This window comes from Wallemia ichthyophaga (assembly GCF_000400465.1).
Source record: "Wallemia ichthyophaga EXF-994 unplaced genomic scaffold scaffold5, whole genome shotgun sequence".
Lineage (NCBI taxonomy): Eukaryota > Fungi > Basidiomycota > Wallemiomycetes > Wallemiales > Wallemiaceae > Wallemia > Wallemia ichthyophaga.
Window position 1 is genome coordinate 219377 of NW_008806278.1, and position 13725 is coordinate 233101.

At 39.1% G+C, this 13725-nt stretch overlaps 6 protein-coding genes across 6 annotated transcripts; 4 read left to right on the forward strand and 2 right to left on the reverse strand.

Annotated features, from left to right (window-relative positions):
* Positions 1-754: 754 nt before the first annotated feature.
* J056_003646 (AP-2 complex subunit sigma) lies at positions 755-1324 on the reverse strand (the record flags this gene model as incomplete). Its single annotated transcript, XM_009268862.1, has 4 exons — positions 755-909; positions 954-1146; positions 1198-1257; positions 1301-1324. 4 exons carry the CDS (start codon positions 1322-1324, stop codon positions 755-757), a joined length of 432 nt encoding a protein of 143 aa, XP_009267137.1.
* Positions 1325-1467: 143 nt separating this feature from the next.
* J056_003647 (Transcription initiation factor TFIID subunit 12) lies at positions 1468-2719 on the forward strand (the record flags this gene model as incomplete). Its single annotated transcript, XM_009268863.1, has 2 exons — positions 1468-2536; positions 2589-2719. The coding sequence occupies 2 exons, from the start codon at positions 1468-1470 to the stop codon at positions 2717-2719; spliced, it is 1200 nt and encodes a 399-aa protein (XP_009267138.1).
* Positions 2720-4500: 1781 nt separating this feature from the next.
* J056_003648 (uncharacterized protein) lies at positions 4501-6237 on the forward strand (the record flags this gene model as incomplete). Its single annotated transcript, XM_009268864.1, has 2 exons — positions 4501-4872; positions 4924-6237. The coding sequence occupies 2 exons, from the start codon at positions 4501-4503 to the stop codon at positions 6235-6237; spliced, it is 1686 nt and encodes a 561-aa protein (XP_009267139.1).
* A 119-nt stretch (positions 6238-6356) lies between these two features.
* On the forward strand, positions 6357-8304 carry J056_003649 (Kinesin-like protein klpA; the record flags this gene model as incomplete). The annotated part of the gene is made up of 8 exons (XM_009268865.1): positions 6357-6365; positions 6417-6557; positions 6603-6684; positions 6734-7485; positions 7533-7592; positions 7641-7760; positions 7811-8200; positions 8257-8304. 8 exons carry the CDS (start codon positions 6357-6359, stop codon positions 8302-8304), a joined length of 1602 nt encoding a protein of 533 aa, XP_009267140.1.
* Positions 8305-9640: 1336 nt separating this feature from the next.
* J056_003650 (Vacuolar fusion protein MON1) lies at positions 9641-11801 on the forward strand (the record flags this gene model as incomplete). Its single annotated transcript, XM_009268866.1, has 2 exons — positions 9641-10451; positions 10516-11801. 2 exons carry the CDS (start codon positions 9641-9643, stop codon positions 11799-11801), a joined length of 2097 nt encoding a protein of 698 aa, XP_009267141.1.
* A 1128-nt stretch (positions 11802-12929) lies between these two features.
* Positions 12930-13685, reverse strand: J056_003651 (uncharacterized protein; the record flags this gene model as incomplete). Its single annotated transcript, XM_009268867.1, has 1 exon — positions 12930-13685. The coding sequence occupies one exon, from the start codon at positions 13683-13685 to the stop codon at positions 12930-12932; it is 756 nt and encodes a 251-aa protein (XP_009267142.1).
* Positions 13686-13725: the final 40 nt, after the last annotated feature.

The window sequence follows — 13725 nt, forward strand, 5'->3', positions numbered from 1 at the left end:
GAGCAATTTCAATTCGAAAAAATAGCCTATACTATTTCAATAATTCTTAAATACTTTTTTCAGCATTTGAACCTTTTTGCTAACTTAAAACTTGTCCTGAAGTCATAATGATGTAGAGCCGACTAGTATGATTTTATGGTTGTGCACTGCAACGAGAGATATGGCAAAATCTTTATGCATTATAACATGTATTGAATGTGTTTAATAATCTTTATACAATCATTTCGCTAGTAATGCGACTTAGCGGTGGCAGCGTTAAGACCAACTGTGTTTATCTTGCGAATAAGATTATCGCCACAGCAGTAGCAAACTTCGAGAAAGATAACGATGGGTGCTTTGTATCCGATTGTAAAAATCTGCGATCAACACAAAGTTGTGGACAAGATAGATTGTAGAAGAAAATGTTTATATTTAATCAAGTGGGCCCCAGAAACCCGCAATATGTAAAATTCTAACTAAAAATGCAAGTTATGTTCCAGTCACGATTAGAAGCAAGTAACAACGTTTTTACTTTATACGGTAAAACCCCGCAATGCTGTAACCCTTACATGTTAGATGCCTGAGCTCAGTAAGTGATTCATGGGGTTATTTCTCTCTCATTAAAAATAGGATTGTGTCTCAACAAATGGGGTAAGGGACATTCAGAGATGGACTGAACTATTGTGGTGCTGCAACTTCAGCTGTATATCATGTATACGTTTAAAATCATAAGAAGTGGTATATGGAAGGGAAATTTCGTAACTGGAGGTATATACTACTCTAATCTTTCTAAATACTCGAGTCTGTTTAAAATGACCTGCTTTGAAGTCTCTTCAATTTCACCAGCTAGAAAGACTTCATCAAGGATTGCATACACCTTGTAAAAATTAAAAACTAGATCCAGTTCACAGACGTTTGAAAAGAAAGCATCTAACGCGAAGTTAGAAACTCTAACTGAAGATAGATAATCTCACCTAAAACCTCAACAAAGAGGTGAATGATTTCCAAGTAAGCGAGCTCATTGTCATTTGCATCTACGCAAACACAGAAGAAGAGACCAGCGTATCGCCTGTAAACGACTTTGTAATTCCTGAATTCGACAAAGTTACTTTGATGTTTTTGATCACGAGGGGCGACCAGTCTGTGAACCTCGCCGCGTAGCTTAATCTTTTAAGACCTTTAGTTGATAGAAAACGATACAGTCGATAATAGACGTACTTTGTCCTCATCTTCTACCGGGACGTACCACTTTGATAATCTAGTTTTGCCTTGTCTGTTCTTTGGGCATATTAGACGTATACTGGGATAATTTAGAACTCACTTGAACTAAAATGAATCTCAGCATCGACGACGTTTTGGTGCAAGAGGTGAATGTATTTGCAGAGTGCTATCTACAGCTGAAATCTATTTATTATTTAAATTGCAATACATTCAGCTTTATCCTTCTATCCTCGAAACCTCCTTACCTTCCTCCATCATCATCTCAAAATGTCAAATAATCAGCAAAATCAACAGAATCTAACTCCAGAGCAGATGCTGCTCATTCAGCGTCATATGGCAAATCAGAGAGCTCAAGCTGCTCAGCAGCAGCAACAAGCTGCGATGCAACCAAATACACCAACACAGTCAAATCAGCAGAATCAATCAGCTCAACCAGCTCAAGCATCACAGTCTCAACCGGGAACTCCTCAAAATCCACAACAAAGCCAAATGATGCAAAATATGCAAAGTATGATTCAACAACTTCCTGCACTTCTGGAATTGGCAAGAAGAGGCTTACTCAATCCCGAGCAAATGAATCAATTGCGTGGTTTAGCAAGATTACATGAACAACAAAAAGCTCGACAAGACCAGCGTAATGTACTGTCTAGAAATGCTAGTGTTGCACAAGCTCAAGCAATGCAGCAACAAAGGAGTGGTAGTCCAGCACTACGTAGTAGTGCTAGCACACCTAATCCAAATGGTAGAGGTGGTACACCAATACCTCGTACAGCGTCTCCAGCTGTTGGCAGTATGACTGGTATAGCAACCCCCCCACCAAATTCATTACCAGGACAACAAAATACCAACACATCGCAAAGCAATATGTCAGCCGCCATACAATCACAACTCGCAAATAGCAACAATCAGTCTTTACCTATTAATGACAAGGTTCCAAATATGAATTTTCAAGCTGAATCATTCCCAAATCAACAGGGCTCCAGACCAACATTGAATTCAGGACTAGCAAGTGGAACCGTATTAGGACAACCTTCTACCATGCAAAGAGGGAATTTACCATCAAACTTTGATGAATTGATTGGTGGTATGGGTAATGGGAACAAAATTGATACAAAATCCATGTTAGAGAATGACAACAATAGATTATTAGGTAAACGAAAGATTCAAGAATTAGTTGAAACTGTAGATTCAAAGGAAAAGTTAGAGCCCGAAGTCGAAGATTTAATGCTCGAAATTGCAGACGAATTCATAGACAGTGTGACAAACTTTGGATGTATGTTAGCAAAGCATAGAAAGGGTGATACGCTTGAAGTCAGAGATTTACAGTTACATTTAGGTTGGTCGATATTTGAATTATCTATTATCATGACTGACGTGAAATCTACAAGAGCGCAACTATAACATTAGAATACCAGGATTTGGTACGAATGAAGACAGTAGAATAGGAGCAAGAAGACAATCACAACCACAATCTTATCAGAATAGATTGAATGCAGTACAAAGCACACAGAATAAGTAGATGTAATAAATTAAGTTAATATGAATGACGCATTGTTGTAATAATCTAACATGGGGTTACTACCATCTAATAATTTAGTTTGATTGACTTCTATAGCATTTGATTGAATGAAATCTCTATGGCTTAGTATTCTAACGTCCCTATTAACTCTACTTGAAGTGGATGACTTTGATTGAGTGACTCGAGTATATAGTTGAGCGAGTAGCTCAAAGTTTGTAGGAAAAAAGATATCAAAATGTCCCGGCTGAACTAAGAAAGTATCAACAGGAATCATTTCACCATTCAAACGAGTTTGAACGACGGGCGAATTGATACCTGGTATAGATTGAGGTAAGGAATGAAAATCTGAAGCTATCAAGTGATGATGTGGGAAAGACGAGGATAACTTATCTAAAAAAAGAAGTTGCTTTGTCGGGAGAAATTCCTGTTGAGATAAGTTTGGTAGGAAAGGAATGAATTTGGATAAATAACGGAAAACAGGGGATTTTGCCCATTGATTGGATTGTAGCGACGGAAAAGAAGACGATAAATCCAAGTAACGAAGAATCAAAGGGTCATTAGCAGGAGAGTATAAGGAGTGAAAGTCACCTTGATCGTCCACTGCTATATATAATTGATAAGGAATTGGAATTTTCGAGTCGTTAGAGTATCTGATAACATCATGTGCGAGATTATCAAAGACTTCCATCGCTAAAAAGTAGCAAGGTTGATGATGAACTGAATTAATATCAAAGAATGATTTATTGATGATGTTTATATGTCTAGAGTGCTGCGATAACAATCTACGTTGAATCGATGATAATCTGTCACTGATTTCAATGACATTGTAGTAAGTTCTATTGTATATCTGTGGATGATGAGATTTCAAGTGATCAAGGATGTTTAACATTAAAGTGCCATTACCTGCACCAATTTCGAATAAATTCAAATCATGATGAGGGTAGTAATACGCTAAGTAATGATTGATGATGTAATTCGCAATAGCTTGACCATAATGAGGATTGAATAATTCTGTTGGTGTATGCCATTCTGATGATTTTGATGAATTAATCGACAACAATGATTGCAACTGACTATCATTCTTAACCTTGTTAAATTCAATGTTCTTGTATTTTATGATGTCAACATTCTTATTGAAATAGCCGTAGTTTGGATTGTATAAACTATCATCAATAAAGTCCCTTGCAAGAAGTTTACATTTAAACGGCCTCTTTTTAAAATTCTTCAATTGATTTGAGTTCAGTAGTCTACAATTTATTAATTTATCGTCAACTTTGCTATCGAATGATAGTTTATTGTAGTTGAAGTTGCACCTTCTGAGTGATTGCAACATTAGCGGACTTCCTCGAAGTTGATGGTGGTTAAGGTTAGAGGGGGTGATTAATTAATTCTATGAGTTTATTTTCATTTATCTTATGCCTCATAACCTCTTCTTCATCAATGTGTAAAACAGGTACGTCGTTCTATTTGTTTTGAGCCAGCTTCTACTTATATACACTAACTTACTTTATACATACTTCTCCAGTACTCTACGCCTTGCAATCTATCATCCCTTATGTTGAAATACTCCAGATTGAACTCATGTTCCCTCTTCACGCTCTCTAGCGCTACCTTGGCTTCCTCGCAAAGGCTACACTCTTTGCCACCCGTGTATAGCTTCAAATTTGGTTTACATCTTATCAGACTTCTCAACATTCCCTAACGCTGCAACTTGGTGGATGATGCAATCTATTCAATTTAATTTCAAACTCATTTAGTATCACTCTTTAAATTACTTTATCATGTCCAATAGTAATTCTAAGCAAAGCATCCTTATCATTGGCGCTGGGTGCTCTGGAATGGCTGCTGCGTACTCTCTTTCGTTACAACCACAGAACTACAACGTCACTTTAACTGATAAGTCTCACACTTTGGGAGGCAGTGCTACAAGCTATGAGCTAGATGATCATCTTTTCGGTGCTGATTATATCAATGATGGCGTACAAGGCGCAAGTCCGGTGTTTCACAACACCCTATCTATGTTTGAGTCTGTACTGGGCTTTAGAGCAAGTGATGTTGGTATGCAAATTAGCTTCGGAAATACTGTGGACTCCTTTTGGTCAAACGTATTCCCATCTCACCTCGTCGACCAGTTTCAGCAGGATATCAAGAAGGTTAGTCGTGCTGATGCACTGCATCCCTTCAAACTCACCCTCAATTTACAGTTCGGTCGTGTTTTGAACACTATTAAACGCTTTGAAATCTTTTTCGCTCTCATACCCGTGGACAAAATGCTTAAAATATTCAATTTTCACCCTTCCTTTGGTGATAGAATGGTTTATCCCCTGGTTGCCTTATTTTTTGGTACTGGTAATGAGACTAAGCATATTTCTTCCGCTATTCTTGAACGAGTCTTCCTCGATCCATCGATGAGGTTGTTCGAATTCAGTGAAAAAAGTCTTTTGGCAAGCGTACCGCATATGAAAGCTTTTCCTGAACTGTCGCGTATATATGGAAAATGGAAATCCAAAATTCAATCTAACGGAAATGTCAAAATTCTTGCTTCAAATCAAGTTAACAGCATTGAAAGAGGAACAAAGGAAGCGAAAAACGCTGGTGGTAATATAAGGGCTTCTTTAACTGACTTAAAGAACAGTCATCATCGTTTCGAGTCATTCGATCAGGTCATCTTCGCATGTGATGCTGACAGCGCTCTCAAAATCCTTGATGCCGGTTCAGGTTCAACATGGCGTGAGAGGAAAATTCTTGGAAATGTCTTATACAAATGGGACGTAACCGTAACTCATCACGATTATGATTACATGCGTAAGAATTATCAGATGACGTATGACTCAAAATACAACGCTGAAAGATACGACCTAGATAGTAAAAAGGCTTTTGAATTTGCTCAAAAGCACTGGAGACCATTATATCTTATCAAAATGTATGAAGAGGATCCTTCACAAGTTGAAATGAGTTTTGATCTAACCCATTATCAAGGTCAATTTGAGGGCATGCCATCAGTAGGAACAGATGCAGATCTAAAACCTCAAGATGCACCACCAACTGAACGTCAAGCAGGGAATCAAGGCAAGGAGCACTCACAGAGTGCAACATCAGATGGTTCTCAGCATATTGAAAGAGATAAAACGCTTCCAGTACCTAAAAATCATGTCTATCAGACAATCTATCTCGATCAGGACTCCAGCGATCGTTGGACAAAATATCAAGTTAATCGAGATAAAATAATATTAGAAAAGTGGTGGAAACAGCAAAGTCATCGATTCCAGCATTATGCTGGAACAGTTCCATGGTTATGGACAATAAACGGGAAGAACAATACGTGCTTTGCGGGGGCATATACTCTTGTTAACATGCACGAAGTTGCTATGGTATCAGGATTTTCAGCAGCATACCAGCTAGGCGCGCCATATCCGTTTAAAGACGATGAAAACTGTGCAAGACTGTTCAGGCTTTATCTCCTATTAGCGCATATGTCACGCATGCGCAGTGAAGATCGTAGCGGATTTTTCAGTTAAACGTGATAGTATTGTATTACAATTCCAAGTTATTTGCATCATGAAATGAAAAGAATTCTTGTTTTCGCGACGCGTAGTGAATCATCTCGTTCTGGCGATCAACACTTAAATCAAATCGGATGGAGGCTGTGGGTCTTACGCGTGCATGCCTCGTTCAACATCTAATGTATACGTTTTAGCGCTCTTCACGTCTACCACTCAAGAGGAAGGCTTCCTCTTCTGCAGCGACATCAACCGCGAAATCTCGAACAGCAGTACCTGTAAAATCGGTGTCCAATGACTCTTTCAAGACATCAAATTTCAAGCCCACAAATGCAAAGGTTCGTTGTCGTTATCTACATTAGCAAATCATTGAATAGTATCAGCCGCTTGATGAGAACGCACAAAAGTATTGGGAAGGAAAACTTAAAGATCTCAAAGAAGTCACTGACAGCGAGTTAAGCAAAAGTAAGTCGTCACCACCAAGTATCCTACTAAAACTGATTCTCGTTGGTAGTCGTCGAAATGGAGAGAATGCGTGATCGCATGCAACTAATTGAACGCGAACAACTAGAAGCTCGTAAAAGACAAGCAACAACGGATGAATTGAATGATGCTAAATCTCAACATGCCGATCAACTTTCAATATTGGAACAGCAGCACAAAGATCGTGTAGATGAACTAGAATCTCAAGTATCTTATCTTGAAAAGATACACAAAGCTCTTGGAGAGGAACTGAACATGGAAAAAACTCACTCAAAGAAGCTTAAGTCTGAGTTAGCCAAATATACAAATAACTCTATGGCGTTGGAATCTGATGCCAAGGTTATCAAGCAAGCTTTAGCCGATGCTGAGTTCAAGCTTAGTAAGGCAAAAGAAAGTGGTGCAACCAGAGAAGACGAAATGATGGTCATGCAAAATAAATTGAGAGAGATGGAAGATGAACTAAGAGCTGGTGAAACCTTGAGAAAGAGGCTACATAACACTATTCAGGAGTTGAAAGGAAATGTTAGAGTTTTTGCACGCGTTAGACCAAAATTACAACGCGATCACACGAGTCAAGTAGCTAGATTGGTCTACCCAGACGGACTCAACAAAGATGGTGGCAAACAGATCACTCTAGAATCCTCAACTACCACTGCTGAAGGTAAAAACCGTGATCAAAGCTATAATTTCACTTTCGATCGAGTTTTCGGTCCACAGTCTTTGCAAGATGAGATTTTCAGTGAAATTGAGCAACTTACTCAAAGCGTACTTGACGGATATAACGTTAGGTCTCACTGCTGCTTGATGACTTATCTGACATATTGTCACAGGTCTGCATATTCGCATATGGTCAGACTGGAAGTGGCAAGTCGTGGACAATGGAAGGCGGTGTAAGTTTAGCTTGCTGGAAGATTATACAAGTTGCTTACCATTAGTAGTCACATACAGGCAGAGATGCAGGTATGATTCCGAGAGCAATATATCACATCTTTGACACTACACGTAAATTGGAGGATCAAGGGTGGTCATTCGATATGCAAGGACAGTTTTTAGAGATTGTAAGTGATTGCAAAGTTGCATACTTTCAGTCTCACTCATGTCTCATCAGTACAATGAGACAATAAACGATCTGCTAGGCTCGGGCGAACAAGAGAAGAAACACAATATTACACACGATAAGAATGGCTCAACGACAGTTTCCGATGTGGTTGTTGTACCACTACACGAGCCAAGTAATGTACATAATCTGTTGAAGAAGGCAAATAAGAAGCGTACGACAGCAACCACTAGAGTACACGAGCAATCTTCTCGTAGCTCAAGTGTATTTAGCTTAAAACTGCATGGGAAGAATGATGTTACTGGTGAAGAGCTGAGATCGGTGCTCAACCTGGTTGATCTAGCAGGTTCGGAGAGGTTAGATTCAACTGGCACTCTCAGTGACCCTGTTAGATTGAAAGAGACACAATCCATCAATAAATCACTCAGCTCACTATCAGACGTAATTTCAGCTCTTGGATCATCTAACAGTGGCTCTGTCTCTCACATTCCATATAGAAACTCGAAGCTGACATACTTATTACAAAACAGTTTGAACAGCAATAGTAAGACTTTGATGTTTTTAAACTTATCACCTATGCAAGATCATCTTCAAGAGTCTTTGTGTTCATTGAGATTCGCATTGAAAGTTCATAGCACACATATTGGACAAGCAAAAAGAACAATGACTGTAAAGTAAACATGTACACCTAATTATTATGAATTCTTCATATATTTATCAAAGTTTGCCCAACGTTGTTTAGTTTCGATTAATGTTTGTTGAGTGACATTGGCAACGCTGACGCGCAGATGGTAATTTGCATCATTTTTGTCATCGGTAGTGAAAAATGAACCAGGTAATGTCAAGACACCGAACTCTTTCGAAAAAATAGAGGCAATCTCGATTGACGATTGAGGAAATGGGTATCTAATAAAGGCGTAATAGGCACCAGATGAGGATATTTGCCAACCATTCAAATCCTCAATGATTGACTTGAGTAGAAGATGTTTCTCTAAAAGAGATGTTTTCTGAAATTGTTTAAACTCACTCAAGTCTTCATAGATCGGTGCGATTGCAGATTGGGCTAAATTTGAGGATGAAATTTGGTAACAATCAGATATCTTTAGACATTGATGAATGAAATCATTGTGGGCGACAATGGAACCCAGTCTGAGACCAGGTATTGCCAAATCCTTAGAGAAAGAATGTAAGGATATGAGATTCGGGAGTTTCGTTGAGTATAGAGAGTGAGGTTGGGTAAAAGAACAAAAAGATCTGTAAGTTTCGTCCAAGATAAGAGGAATGTCATTGTCCGAGCAAATACGCAAGCATTGCTCAAGTATTGAAGAAGGTATTGATACGCCAGTTGGGTTGTTGGGAGTGACCAGAACTACAGCTCTTGTGTTCACATCAATTAATTGAGTCAGACTATCTGGAACTGGTATAAATGAGTTGACGGATTGGCAATCCAACAGTTTCGTTGCGACGCCTAACTGAGAGAGAGTCATTTCATGATTGAAGTAGAAGGGAGATTGTAAGATAACATTATTATTCTCTCCAAATTGGATTAAAGCTAAAATACTTGTGTAAAATGCAGCATTTGCACCTGGTGTAATCAAAAGGTTATCAGTAGATAACGTTGACTTGTAGTAATCGTTGAGATCTTTTGAGAATGCGTCCTTGAAGGCAGGGTGTCCAGATATATCACCATATTGATAAACGCTATTCGTTGTACTCCGCCTTGATAACTCCTGCTGCAGTAACGGAGAAGGAGGATCAATTGGAACACCTTGTGAAAGATTATAAGAAACTTGACCTTCAAATTCAGCTAGCCATTGCTTGGCTTGTTGAATCGGAGGTAACTTGGAATTAATAAGCGTCCTCGACAGTTTAAACCCAACCATGACAGACAGCGTTAAGGAAAGGCTCACTGATCAATTGAAACGTTCGGAAGAATCGACGGTAAAGGACGAGACTAAAGACAGCAAGAACAAAGTCACGTTCAATTCTAATTTCCAGCAGTTGTACTTCATATTCACTGAGTCAGGCAAGCCAGTCTTCAACAGCGACGAGTTCCATGATAGTTACAGGCTATCTATCAAGCAGTTCAATCAGGCGCTGAAATCTAAGACCTCCCTTGACTCCTTGAAGACTACTTCCATAAAATCATTACGTTTGGGCAACGTCACCAATATCTCAAATGGCAGTACAGGCCTTGATTATACTTCGCTAATGGGCGTTTTGAACCTTATTTTCAACCTAGTTTCTATCGATGGCGACGAGTTGAAGTTCATAAAGGCTAACAATGATCTCACTATCCACTTCAGCAAGTTTGACCATCTCATTTACGTGTACTTGTCTAATCTAAACGAATCTAACAAGATTATTAGTACAAGGCTTTGTCTCTTGCACGAACAGGTGTTATCGATTATACCAAAGCATCACTTGAATAAAATTCTCACTACGAAACCGAACTACGATCTCAGGCAATTAGTGGAAGGTTCCGAGGCTCTGCTAAAGAATTTCATTATTTCTTTGGAGTCTAGTTTTCATTATAACTTACAAGCCATTCAACCTTTCAAAATGGACTTCAAATTCAGATCTCACATTGGCAACCTCTTAATCCCACCAAAGCACCTCAGATCTCATCACTTGTATACCATCTTGTTTGCCTTCGGTAAAGTCATCACGATTATTAGACCGAAAAGGCATAGTATTCATCCTACGGGCAAGTCGACCTACAAATTTACATCAATCATACTCATATTAACTCACAGATCTCATTATAATTCTCAATACAGTAACTTCGTCGCCTAGTCTACGTAGTTGCGAATCATGGTTACCGTTATCTCTTCCCAAATTCATTACTAACGGCTTCTTAAATGCCTATATTGCATTCATTCCACCATCGGCACATCTCAGAGAGTCAATGGGCTTTTCAAGCTTCCCTGAAATTGGTGTGATACATATCACAGGTAACCCTGAATCTTTCGATGATGTCTCTAGTTGGTGGTACACAGTTAAACAGACTATGGTCGATCAAGGCGTGTTTGATGACATATACAAAGGTGCAAGTGATTCGATTTATAGCTGTGGTGATGTTTCTGTTCCAGGTCTTCGGCATTTCATATTCAAATCTAAAGCCAACGTTCAGATTACTTGTCCTACTTACGATAGCATTTACGCACAAGATATGCATTCGAGACAACGTCTACTAAACTCGTACGACAAGCTATACAATCTCGTTCACTCTCCAAGTTCTGAATCTAGTATACCAAAGACTAGCTCAGGTGAATCGCTCAGATCTCCTAATGACAATGCTAGCAGACGTGACAGTACGTTTGCTGACAGAAGTAGTATCATTGGATCTGGAGATAGTTTAATCCGAGCTGGTGACACGAAAAATTTATCAACAGAACAGTCAGCTATTGCCTCCTCTTCTGCATCTGTTTCCACAACTCAACAGGAAGATGAAGATAAAAATCCGAACGAATCCTCCGAAATAGCACGTCCTAGGCAAGAAGAACAAAATTCCAATAGCCATAATGTCGAAAGCAAACGAATTGAAAAGCAAAATAATGAGCAGACGTATGAAAGTAATCAAAGCGATAATAGCGATCACGTTATACCCACGACGTCGAATCTACAAATCAACAACGACAACATGAAAGATACCGAATTGACATTACCACATAGGGTAATAAATAGTTCAATTTCACAACAGCTCCTTAGAGCAACAGTGTTAACACCAGCGAATATGCTTAAAGCAACTACGTCAATGATGTCTTATGTGCCCTCTCTACCTCAGTTAGGTCCGAGAAGGATAAATCATAGCCCGCAGGCGCCACAACAAATAAGACCTCGCACTAGTCAGAGGCTCTCTTACTTTATTAAAAACGAACATGAGAGTGTATTGGTATGGTCAACAAGGATATTCGAGCTGTATATCGCGTTACCTGCATCGATGCCACATAGCGCTGCTGTAAATTGTGCTCAATCGCTCGTTAAATGGGTAAGGAAAGAGGAACCGAGTCTATTCCTAGGTAATACTCCAACATTCTAAAATCATTGCATGTACAATTTTGGCATCTTTCGTTATGTAGTGATTTCTAAGTTTAAAATTTTGCTTGCTTCATTGTTTATTATGGTACATTTTTGGTAGTGTCCAATCTATTGATTAGCCAAGAGACAGTGATAGGAATGCTTCTTGTTCTTGATATGACGTTAATCGTTCTAATTCTTGTATCATCATCTAATCCATTTGATCTAATTGTAAGTTCATTTTGCTCATATGTAACCGTAAAAATTAGCGAACTATCGACATTTACTTCTAATGAAAGAGGTTCATTTGTAAGGATCACTGATACGCCAATTTGATTGCTACATTCATTTAAGAGCTTGCATCCATACAAGCAGCTTGTCAAAAGCTCCTCGAAGTACAAGTGCTCTTTGATAATCTGTTTTACGTTAAAATTTCACTTGTGTTAGAAAATGCATACCTCTATAATTCTCAGTAGTTCTGAGAATGTCCTAAATGGTACTACTGATAGCTTTGCCATGTTATTTTTACCCTCTGAGCAGCTTATTGTATATAGTTGACTCTTTGAATTAGCCAGTGACTGTGGAGTGAGATGAGCATGAACAACCTGCACAATGAGAGACTTACTTGAGTTACAGGTCGTACAGATGTTTGCAAGAAGCGCTGGTATAAGCAATCCAGCCAAGTAATTTCCACTTTATGATCATTCTGCATATTATCACTATATCCCAGCGCAGACTGTATCGCCAAACAGACATTTTTTGGTAAATAGAGATCTTTGTTTAGACAAGCATAAGCTATTATGGCTTTTTCAGAGCTTGGTAGTACTTGTAAGTTTGCGTTTGATGGTACGTGATGTTTAAAAGTTGGATGAACTTTTGACGGGATTGGTTGATTGAAAGGCCACGAGCTCTCTCGTAACTCGACATGGATAGTACAAGTGTCATTGTGAGAAAGAGCCTGAATAGCTTGGGCTGGGTCAAACAATTCACGAGAAGACACATGCAGCAACTGGGTGAGATAAGGTCGTATTGAGTGATTGAGAGTTAGACCATGTCCAGATATGTCTAATGATGGGTATAGATGCAAATATTTAGGTTGTGATATCAAGCTAAGTTTTGAATAAGCGGTGGATTGGTTTATGGATAAGACTCACGAGTTTTCTGCAGAACACAAATCGACGAAAGCCTTAATAAGCGCTTCAAAGCTCACGAAAAGGTCATTCTCGTTGCCTAATTTTTGACTGAGCTTGTCAAGCAAGACTAGCTGATGTAGATTACGCTTAAATCTTTGAAAAGCACGTTCGCTTCTGAGAGGGGTTGATTCAGTACTACTTAAATCGCTTTTCGGTGCTACGAAATCGTTCAAGTCATTGATCAAGAGCTTATCAATTGGTTCAAGGGCGCTGTTTGAGTTGGTAGCGTAGGATGTTTGGAGTCGGGTAAGTGAAGGTTGCTGGTTGGGTGAGCTGGTAAGATCAACATCTATTACTAAGATAGTTCCAGCTATAGTGACTGTATGAACAGTGAATTGAGCGTGTGTTGAATGATCCTGGAAGGCTTCGAGTCCTAATTCTTTAGCAGCAGACTCAATGCGGGTCATTAGAGAGGATGGCGATTGATCTTCTAAGCTGGAGTGAACGTAGGGGGTGCAGTAGGTGTCGCGACATTTGATAAGCCTGTGTATAGCATTCGCATCAACGGCGTCATTTGTAGCTGATTTGAATTGCGCGTTGTATTTACTGAAGAAATTCAATATCTCCGCTGATTTTGTATTGGTGTTGTTGCTGTTGTTGGTATTTCTGTCTACGAGATTCCTCAATCTAAGCAAAAGATCGACGTGATGATGAGAATTCCAAGGGGAATCCTTGGAAATTAAATCGAAATAGAGGCTAAATATCTCTGACATTATTTTTGCACCGGTTCCTGGCCTTGGTCGTTGGTTGTCT